Source organism: Parathielavia appendiculata, assembly GCF_033297405.1.
Source record: "Parathielavia appendiculata strain CBS 731.68 unplaced genomic scaffold N657scaffold_14, whole genome shotgun sequence".
In the NCBI taxonomy this organism is placed as follows: Eukaryota; Fungi; Ascomycota; class Sordariomycetes; order Sordariales; family Chaetomiaceae; genus Parathielavia; species Parathielavia appendiculata.
The window spans coordinates 137286-147441 of record NW_026944233.1 but is presented as its reverse complement, the minus strand read 5'-3'; the positions used below and the strand labels follow the sequence as shown (position 1 = coordinate 147441).

Genomic DNA, 10156 nt, shown 5'->3' with positions numbered 1-10156 from the left:
AGAAAGAGAGAGAAAGAGAGAGAAAGAGAGAGAAAGAGAGAGAAAGAGAGAGAAAGAGAGAGAAAGAGAGAGAAAGAGAGAGAAAGAGAGAGAAAAAGAGAGAGAGAGAGAGAGAGAGAAAGAGAGAGAGAGAGAGAGAGAGAGAGAAAGAGAGAGAGAGATTGCAGTCAGTGGCTTACATAAAGGAGCGTTGCGAGGGCCCGAATCTGCGCTTCTCGGCAGGGGAATGTCTGGCTGAGAGTAGCCAAGATGAGCTCGTCGGGGAGATGAAAAAGGGAATTGCGCATGGCTTGTGTCTGAAGCTTTCAGGACACTGGAGCTTCCGGACAAAAAGGTTCTGCGTTGTAGTTGATATGATGACTCTGGAAAATGTTCGGGATAGGTGCCTAAGGTACAGCAGGTGAGCTGCCTTCGGTATTCGCAAGCCAGAGAGCTCTTTCGCCTGGGAGACGCGCTACTGGCATGTCGGACGCGTCTCGTTGCCCAGCGCTGTGTCTCCACCTAAGCCCAGTATCCGTATACAACCCTTTTCGATTTGCTCGTTCGGCACAATTCCACGGATACGGGCATAGTGGTTCTGTCAAGAAAGGCAAGTAGGGAAGGAAGAGAATACTTTTCAGAATTTCGTTTTCCAATTCCTTCTCTCTTTTCACTTTGTCCCCATTCGTTTCGTCTTTTGTGTTTGCTGATGTAACTAAGTTCGAGGCTCTTGCCGCATGAGGTGTCTGCGGATAGCATGCAGATGACAGCTCCCGGCTGGGCGGTGCAGTGCGTGTCACCTCTCGGGCCGCTATTCGCCCACCGTCAACGACGTTGGCCCGATCAAGACATTCTTCAAAAGAAATGCTGCGTCTCGGCACGGCGCTCCAGGTGGGTCCCAGGGATGACGACGAACCCGGCCTCTCATTCCAGCATTAAATAGTGTAAGGCTTAATGATGGCTGAAGTATCCATTCATCTGCTTGCCTCAACTTCTCAAGTCTTCCCTCTGTGAACGGCTACACATCGACCCAACCCTCTGTCGTCGGCAGCATTTTCGATAACCACCGGACGCCAACCCAAGCAATCTAGGCTTGCGCTCTGCCGGAACTAACAACGTGCAAGGCTCTGACCTCCACCACTCGCAGCCTCATCCAGGGCTGTCCGGCATCTGTCGGGTAGCAGATGGTGAAAATGCCCGGTGTTTCAGTCATTACGACGGCTGCCGAGAAGCCCTATTACGCCAAACGTCCCCACCGCAAGTCGAGGACCGGTTGTCGCAACTGCAAGGCCCGCAAGGTCAAGTGTGACGAAGGCCGCCCGGCCTGTCGCACATGTACCGTCCGGAAAGAGAAGTGCGTCTACACGGTCGCAGCCACACCCAAGCCGGCCAGCAGTCCTACCACTACCGCCTCATCGTCACCCTCACCCGGGAATGAACCGGGTCCAGACCTCGCCCTGGTGGCCACGCACGTTGCCACTGTCCCGCAGCAGCCGCTTTTCAAACCAAGCGGTCGCGATGAGATCGATATGCGCTTGTTATGGTTTTACACCACCGCTACCTACACCTCCTTCTCGACAAGCGGGGTGAAAGAACGTGACGTCGACGTGGTCCTCAAGGTGAACGTCGTCCAGCATGCCTTCGCCAACCCCTTCCTGATGGACTGCATACTCGCCCTCTCTGCAATGCACATCAACTGGCTGGGCGTCAGGAGCATGGGCATTTCGCGCTCGCAAGAGATTTACTACCGAGCAAAAGCCTTCGAGACGTACCGCAAAGCCGTCGCCGCCGCAGACCCGGCCACCTACCAAGCCCTGCTGGTTTGCTCCCTGCTGCTCTGCGGCCTGTCCACGCACCTCTTTCGCGGCGACGAAGCCAAGCCGCTCGCCATCCTGGACTGGATGATTCTCTGGAAAGGAATCGGCCAAATTATTGAGGTGATCAAGCTCCCAGCGCTCTTCAGGTCAGGTATCGCAGCCCTCGTCTTCCGTCCGGACGCGGACCTGAATGCGTCGGCTCAATGTCTCCCGGCCTACCTTCTCTTCATGCTCGCCTCCATTAGAGAAGGCGACCCCGAATACCCTCTCGTCCAGGCATACTACTGCGCCCTGCTGTATCTCGGCTCGCTCTACCTTGAGCTGAAGAATGGCATCAGCCAGCTGTTGCTGCTGCGCATTGTCACCTTCCCCACCCGCCTTCCCAACACATTTATCGATGCTGCGCGCGCTAAACGGCCCGGCGCCCTTGTCATCCTCGCTCACTATCTCGTTTTTGTGAAGTTCAGGGTGGGTTCTTGCTGGTGGCTGGACAACATCAGTGCCCATGAGATTCCCAGCATCTACAACTTCTTGGGGCCCGAGTGGGAGCGCCTGCTGCACGTCCCCATGGCTGCTCTGCAGCTTGACAACGACAGGGACGTCGCCAGGCTGCTGCTAGACGACTCCTCGTGGGATAAGCCGACCAGCACAGTGTACGAACCACTCACTTCGGAAAGCGAAAGAGAGCTCGCCATCAGAGCGGCCATGGAGGACATCGCCAATGACCCGGAGGCGTTGAAGAAGAAGACGATGGAGTATGGGCTGTTTGACCCCCACATCGCCGGCAGTCCTGTGTGACGAGCGTTCCCGGCAAGCCTTCGCCGTACGACCGTATACGGCCCTCGTACCCGTGCTCCCGTCATTAATGGAATAGATGAGAGACTACATGCGGTGTTGAGGAGTCTTGGCCGACACTCAACCCAGCACGTCAGCCGCGTATACGACCAGACCATCATGGGCATTAACTGTCACCACTCCCTCGCCTTCTAGAGCCCAAACCACAGCTCGCTCGCCGTCAAGTTCGCCGGCACACTGTGTCCAACACCGTTCGCATAGATACCCTGCACGTTCTCCCCATAATTGTCCGTCTGATAGTTGGCCTGCGGGTAATTCCTGAGCGTACTCGTCGGCGTCTGGCTGACGCCAAACACATTCGTCCACTGCTTGATGGTCTCCTGGAAGTTGGCCGGCGCGAGCGTGCCGTCGGCGCTGCCGTGCCAGATCTGCATCTTGGGCCGCGAGCCGTTGTACCCGGGGTACATGTTCCGCACCACGTTGCCCCTTATCCCCATGCGAATCAGCAACATTCTACTCCACATCATCATCATCTACGAGCCCACCAGAAAGGGGGGAAAGAAGACCTCACCACTGCTCCGCCGACGCCCGACTCTGGCCACCACTGCACGTATTATTCCACGCCGCCACACCACCACTCGCACTCACAAAACAACCCGCCGGCACGCCGCTGTACACGCTCACCGCCTTCAGCAGGTCCGGGTACGTGGCGGCCAGGACGTTTCCCATCATGGCGCCGGAGCTGCCGCCCGTGAGGTAGACGCGCTCCCGGTCGGCGCCGTACCGGCCGATGGCGTGCAGGATCATGTTGGCAATGGCCTGCGAGTCGCCGCCGCCGTTGCGCGAGAGCGAGCGCCGCGACGAGACGTCCCAACAGGTGCCCGAGTTCGGCGAGGACGGCCACAGCGTGATGTATCCCTTCCGATCGGACCCTTGGCGCCAGGGGATTTTAGAGTTGGAGAAGTAGGCTTGGGCCGAGGATTGGCACGAGTCTGCATAATCAGTAGATGTTCTATCAGCTCTCCGTTTCCTTTTGTTTATCTCCTTGTTTTGTGTGCATGATGGGGGCCGAGAGATCCAGAAGTGAAAGGACAGCTGGTGCAAAAGGACATGCGGGGAGGAGATTCCGAATCACATCCTCCTGGAGCCGTTTCTTCCACAACTGACATGTTTGGTGTAGGTAGTAAGTGTAATGATGATCTGGGGAAGTACATACGGACCACCACTACCAACGGGGGCGAAGCAACAACCTTGTCCGGGACATATATCCACCTAAACATCCCCATCACCGTCGTCAGCTGTCTGATCAGACCCCAATAACGACACCCAGCCCCTCTTCACCACATAAAGTACAACTTACATCTCCGCCTTGGACGTAGCATTGTTAGGATAGTTAACCTTGGTAAGCTGCGCGGCAAGTCCCAGCTCCCCAAGCAACACCACCGTGGCAGTGACAATGCTGCTGAAGCCAACCATCTTGACTTTCGGAATAGGTCTCAATCAGCTCGGGATACGGTCAACCACCGAGGTCGAAAGAAATCTGAAACAAGGGGATAAACACAAGAGGTTCTCTTCTCTTCAGGAACAAGACAGACCATCTCCAACAAGGGCAAGCCCTAAGTTTTGTATCTCGCCAGTGTCTCTCCGGTTCTCGGTGTCAGAGTATTTACTACTCATGGCGCCATTGCCATACCCACGGGTTTCTAATCTACAATGCTATATATACATGGCGGCGTCATCCATGCCTGACTCCGTTCGGCATCACTTCTGGTCACGATGGACTAAATTCTCAAAGGTGATGAGCCTGAAGGGCTTGCCGTATCCAATGGGGTATTTTACTACATACAGACTAGAGTGGATTTCAAGAGAATATACTCATCCCTTTAGCCGCCTTGCAGCCTTTCCCTGACTTACCCAACGGTAATTCAAGAGTTTCGGAGATAAACCACCCGTCGTTCAAGCGCCATTCGAGAGGTTGGGGGGAGAAGCAGTGGAGAGGGGCAGTCACACAACTCACAAACAACTCCAGACAGGCCAGAGACAGAGAAATTGATTTGATACACAGCTCACAAATGAAAACTTGACTGAGCTAAGGGAACTCCCCGGAAACCGTTTCGCTTCTATACACAGGTCGCCGAATCCTTCCCAGTTTTACACGCCACTCCCCCCATTAAGCGCTCTGCTCGAGCTCAGCCAGAATCTTCTCGCCCTTCTCCTTCGCCGACGCAAAGTCGCCAACCATGTAGAAGGCACCTTCGGGCAGGTTGTCGCCCTCGCCGTTGAGAATGGCCTTGAACGAGGCAATCGTGTCCTTGAGGTCGACGAGCTTGCCCTCGATACCGGTAAAGACCTGGGCGACAGTGAAGGGCTGGCTCAGGAAACGCTGAATCTTACGGGCGCGCTCGACGGTAAGCTTGTCGGCTTCCGACAGTTCGTCCATACCGAGAATGGCAATGATATCCTGCAGCGACTTGTACTCCTGGAGGATTTGCTGGACACGGGTGGCAACCTCGTAGTGCTCCAGGCCGACAATGCGGGGGTCGAGCATACGGGACTTGGAATCAAGAGGGTCGACGGCGGGGTAGATACCCAGTTCCGAAATACCACGGGACAAGACAGTGGTGGCGTCCAAGTGAGCGAAGGTGGTGGCCGGGGCAGGATCCGTCAGATCGTCAGCAGGCACGTAGACGGCCTGGACCGACGTAATGGAACCCTTCTTGGTGGTGGTGATACGCTCCTGCATACCACCCATGTCGACGGCGAGAGTGGGTTGGTAACCGACGGCAGAAGGGATACGACCCAAAAGGGCGGACACCTCGGAACCGGCCTGGGTGAAACGGAAGATGTTGTCGATGAAGAGAAGCACTGTGGTCGTCAGCAACCTTCTAGTTCTCTTCATTAAAGCAGCAGAGAAGCAGAAAACTCACCATCCTGGCCCTCCTGGTCACGGAAGTACTCGGCGATGGTCAGACCGGTAAGGGCGACACGGGCACGGGCTCCGGGGGGCTCGTTCATCTGGCCGAAAACCAGGGCAACCTTGGACTCGCCCTCAAGCTGAATGACGGAGGTCTCCTGCATTTCGTGGTACAGATCGTTACCCTCACGGGTACGCTCGCCGACACCGGTGAAGACAGAGTAACCACCGTGAGCCTTGGCGATGTTGTTGATGAGCTCCTGGATGAAGACGGTCTTGCCGACACCGGCACCACCGAAGAGACCAATCTTTCCACCACGAGCGTAGGGGGCAAGCAGATCCACAACCTTGATACCGGTAACCAGAATCTCGGCCGTCGTCGACTGGTCCACGAACTCAGGAGCCTCGGCGTGGATGGGGAGCCTCTTGTCAGACTTGATGGGTCCCCGCTCGTCGATCGGGTCACCGGTGACGTTCATGATACGGCCGAGAGTGGCAGGGCCGACACTGTACGAACCTAGGTCAGACCAACCATGTCGAGGGAGGCTCCCAGAAGCGTCTCAACTTACGGGATGGTGATGGGAGCACCGGCTGTCGGGATCTGTTAGCAACGCTACTAGCACTGCGGGACGGGAGGGGACACTCACTGTCGACAGCCTTGGCACCACGAACGAGACCCTCAGTACCTAGATACTGCTTTTAGAACACCTCTCGAAACTGAACAACGTGGAAACGAACCGTCCATGGCAATGCACCTCACGACGCTCTCGCCGAGATGTTGCTGTATTTTCATTAGTACACTGAATTGCGCAGCGGTGATTGTTGTTCGAGGGCTTGGCATACCGCGACCTCGAGGACGAGCTTCTGACCATTGTTGTCGGTCTCGAGGGCGTTGAGAATGGGAGGGAGCTTCTCAGTATCGAACTTGACTGTCGACCGCGTCAGCTGTATGCGACCAGGAATAGCTGTAAAGTCGCGTTGCGGCCAAGGAGACGCTACTAACCATCGACGACGGCACCTGTTGTGGTTGCGCGGTTAGCCAGGTGAAACAATTTTCCCGGGATCCGACAACCCCCGGACCCGGGCAACGGCGTGTCTTGTGGAAGCTTACCGATGACCTGGTAGATCTTGCCATCACCGACACCGGCAGTGCTGGCGAACCTGCTAAAGGCTGGGACCCTCAAGGAGGCCGGGCGAACGGCGCGACGAGATGCCGCCGCGAAGGCAGGACGGGCTGTCCGGGCAAAGGCGGAAATGCCGCTGCGCGAGGGGGAAAAAGCTTTGCATCAGCATCAATTGGCCTCAATTGGTGCATCGCACCTTCCACGCATCACACTTGCGGCGGCAACTCACCTCTTGAACATCTTGACGATGATGCAGGGCGGACTTGAGACGGTGTATGTGTAGTGTGGAAGGATGGGCTCGGGGGAGGAAGAAAACGGGTTCGAAAATCTCTCGACGAGCTTTCGGCTAGGAGCTGCGGAGCTCCAGCATTTCACGTGATGTCTTGTTTTGGGCAAAATGTGGGTCTTGGACTGCCTTCCGCCAGAATCGGGTTGCGAGTTTCGAGCTAAAGACGGAACGACAAGCAAGGGAGCGTTCCGTCTTGCCAGAACATTCGCCGTCCGATTCAAGCCCCTTGATGGGAATCTCCCTCTCTCCGTCAAATACTTTCCAGTTTTTCGTCTTCTTTTCTCTTACCATTTATTTTGCGCTTTGCATCGCAACTTGCTGATGAGACGGTCGCCGGAAGGTCCCGGGTCGGGCCATTTGTATATGAAGATTCGTCATGGATGCTTATTGGATGGACAAAGTTGGCATTTTTGCTCCGAGTCTCGATCCTGCAACTTGCGAAAGACAGCACACTGGCATCCCTTTTCTCTACTACCCCGCTCCTTCTCTCAGCTCACCCGCTTCCAAGGATCACATACAAGTCCAACTTCGGTGCTCGAGCCCTAGTGTCCAGCTCCGCCCCAGCCTTACTGTTTCAAGATCGTCGACTCGGGTGCCAGAATCTAGAACATAGTTAGTATATCAACAGAACCATTAGAGAGTCAAGGACTTCAGAGAACTTACAAAAGCGGTTCTGGCCGGAATGTACACATGGGTGCAGTTCTTCCTGCCGTTCCACTCGAGCGGCTCCGTGAAGAAACGCGTGTTCTCATCCAGGCGACAAAACCCACCGTGCTCCTTGGTATCCGTGTCGAGCACGATCCGGTAGGTGCCGGGCACATCAATGCCGATGCGGTAGTCGGTAAAGCTCTGGGTCGGGTGGAAGTTGAAGACAAACACCACGCCGGCGCGCTCAAAGACAATGACCTTGTCGCCCTCGTGCTTGAGCGAGATGTAGGCCTGCGGCGCGTGCAGCCAGCCGTACTTGGCCTCGCAGAGGTTCATGGACCGGTCAAAGTTGTTGAGGAACTGGTACCGCAGCAGGTGGTCCTCGGTGAGGTTCAGCTGCCGCCGCGCATACCAGAACGAGTTCTGGTTGCCTTCGCGCGGGAAGTCGAGCCACTCCGGGTGCCCAAATTCGTTGCCCTCAAAGTTGAGCCAGCCCTCGCCGCCCAGGCCGTGCGTCAGGAGCCGAATCATCTTGTGCAGCGCCATTCCGCGGTCGATGACGGGCGTCAGGGGCGTGAGCACCGACATGTTTGTATAGAGCTCCGCGTCACAGAGGTGCATCATGAGCGTCTTGTCGCCGACCAAACTGCAGAAGCGTTAGCAAATCCCCGGGCTCCGTGCGAGCAGAGCTTACGCTTGGTCATGGCTTTCAGCATAAGCAATCGTCTTTTCTCCGTGCCGGCGATTGGTCAGGGTCCAGCAGATGCCGCCAATATCCCACTCCTCGTCCTTCTTCTCCTTGAGAATCTTGATCCACATGTCGGGAATGGCCATGGCAAGTCTGTAGTCGAACCCAACTCCACCCAGCGAGAGCGGGAGGCACAAGGCTGGCATTCCGGAAACGTCTTCGGCCACCGTGATGACTTCCGGATACAGCTCATGCAGCATCTCGTTGGCCAGCATGAGGTACACCACCGCCTCCTCGTCAACGGCGGCACCAAAGTACTCGTGATAACCGCCAGAAAAGCCACTGAGAATGTCATGTTAGCCTTCTACGCCTTGCCTGCAAGGGCTTTCCGGGATACTCACGTTCCAATACCATGGTGCAAATAGAGCATACTCGTGACGCCATCGAATCTGAATCCGTCAAAGTTGTACTCGTCCATCCAGAAGCGCAAGTTGCTCAGCAAGAATCGCATAACCTCGTGATGGCCGTAATTAAACAGCCTGCTGTCCCAGAGCTCGTGCTTGCCCCTGCCGCCCTCGTGGAAGTACTGATGGTCGGTGCCGTCAAACTGGTTCAGGCCATCCAGCACGTTCTTGGACGCATGGCTGTGCACGACGTCCAGCAGCACCACTAGGCCAAGACTGTGCGCGACATCAACCAGCTCCTTCAGATCCTCAGGCTCGCCGTAGCGGCTGCTGGCGGCGAAGAAGTTATTGACCTGGTAGCCGAAGCTGGCGTAGTATGCGTGCTCCATGATGGCCATGAGTTGGATGGCGTTGTAACCCAGGCTCTTGATGCGCGGCAGCATGTTTTTGGTGAACTCCTTGTAGGTGGTGACACGGAGCTCCGGCGACGAGATGCCCACGTGGGCCTCGTAGATGCGCAGGCTGGCGGGCTTCTTGGGCCGCTCGTGCTTGAACGAGTACCTGGCCGACGCCGGAGGGTTCCAGAAGCGGGCGTCATAGGCCGGGGAGACCGAGAGATCTTGCGTCACGTACTTGATCCAGGCTGGAAGCCTGTCGACCCATTCTGCTGTGGGCAGCTCGAGAGTAACCTGGAGACTGTTAAACTGGGCTGTCGTGATGCTGCGAGGGCTGTGCTCACCTTGATCTTGGAGTTGTGGGGGATCGCTGGGTTGCCGTCGGCGGTGGGCGGGATGTCGATCTCGAAAACGCCGAACTCATTCTTCTTCATGGGATGCGCAGTCCTGTCCCACTTGTCTATGGAGTAGTGTCAGTCGCAGGGGGCCAGGGGCCAACCACTGGGATCTACTCACTGAAGTCACCAATGAGCGATGCATTGACGGCATTCGGAGCCCATTCTCTATACACAATGGTGCCGTTGTCTAACACGCGCAGTCCGAAAATATCGGTTCCCTGGAAGGATCAGCCAGACGCCTTGCACAGAATTCGCGAGATGAACCGAAGCTACCTTGCTGAACTTCTCCAGGCCACCCTCGGTCTCATTGATGCGCTTGATCCATTCCTGAGCCTTGGAGAATCGCCGCTTCAAGGAGTCCTCGAAAGGTGACAGCCAGGGGTCTAGCTTTAAGACGCCTATGTCCCGAGTCAGTGCGGTATATCGGAGAGCGAGTTCGACTGGAGCTTCTTACCAGTGCCGTCCTTTGGGATATCATCTCCGGCCACCTTGCCGCCATCCACCAGCGTGTTGGACGAGTTTACAGAGACGGGATCCATTGCCAGTGCGGTTTCAAAAAGCGTCCAATGGCGCGTTGAATCTTCAATAGGGATCAATTCTCGTGGGTCAAAACTCGGTAGCTTATAGTCACGGACAATGCTGGCTCTTTCCAATAATGGATGCCAACAATGGACGAGGACAAAGATTTGGAGTTGGTCTTGAGAC

At 56.1% G+C, this 10156-nt stretch overlaps 4 protein-coding genes across 4 annotated transcripts in view; 1 reads left to right on the top strand and 3 right to left on the bottom strand.

Annotated features, from left to right (window-relative positions):
* The window catches only part of N657DRAFT_624360 (uncharacterized protein), a gene marked incomplete at its 3' end in the record, with an annotated part of 2169 nt that extends 1508 nt beyond the window's left edge, over positions 1-661 (bottom strand). Inside the window, exon 1 of the mRNA XM_062790711.1 lies at positions 180-661. Within this exon, the coding sequence (XP_062644561.1) occupies positions 180-287 (108 nt within the window). The 5' untranslated portion in view covers positions 288-661. The remainder of the gene's footprint in view (positions 1-179) is intronic.
* A 511-nt stretch (positions 662-1172) lies between these two features.
* N657DRAFT_658157 (uncharacterized protein) lies at positions 1173-2594 on the top strand (the record flags this gene model as incomplete). The annotated part of the gene is made up of 2 exons (XM_062794866.1): positions 1173-2449; positions 2480-2594. 2 exons carry the CDS (start codon positions 1173-1175, stop codon positions 2592-2594), a joined length of 1392 nt encoding a protein of 463 aa, XP_062644560.1.
* A 188-nt stretch (positions 2595-2782) lies between these two features.
* N657DRAFT_578895 (carbohydrate esterase family 1 protein) lies at positions 2783-4067 on the bottom strand (the record flags this gene model as incomplete). The annotated part of the gene is made up of 4 exons (XM_062789353.1): positions 2783-3077; positions 3163-3583; positions 3808-3863; positions 3952-4067. The coding sequence occupies 4 exons, from the start codon at positions 4065-4067 to the stop codon at positions 2783-2785; spliced, it is 888 nt and encodes a 295-aa protein (XP_062644559.1).
* A 694-nt stretch (positions 4068-4761) lies between these two features.
* N657DRAFT_636197 (glycoside hydrolase family 13 protein) lies at positions 4762-9990 on the bottom strand (the record flags this gene model as incomplete). The annotated part of the gene is made up of 18 exons (XM_062791405.1): positions 4762-5456; positions 5519-6012; positions 6075-6096; positions 6153-6191; positions 6244-6286; positions 6349-6470; positions 6509-6523; positions 6617-6765; positions 6859-6982; positions 7207-7346; positions 7489-7520; positions 7582-8212; positions 8261-8596; positions 8656-9347; positions 9398-9513; positions 9570-9669; positions 9725-9849; positions 9906-9990. The coding sequence occupies 18 exons, from the start codon at positions 9988-9990 to the stop codon at positions 4762-4764; spliced, it is 3960 nt and encodes a 1319-aa protein (XP_062644558.1).
* Positions 9991-10156: the final 166 nt, after the last annotated feature.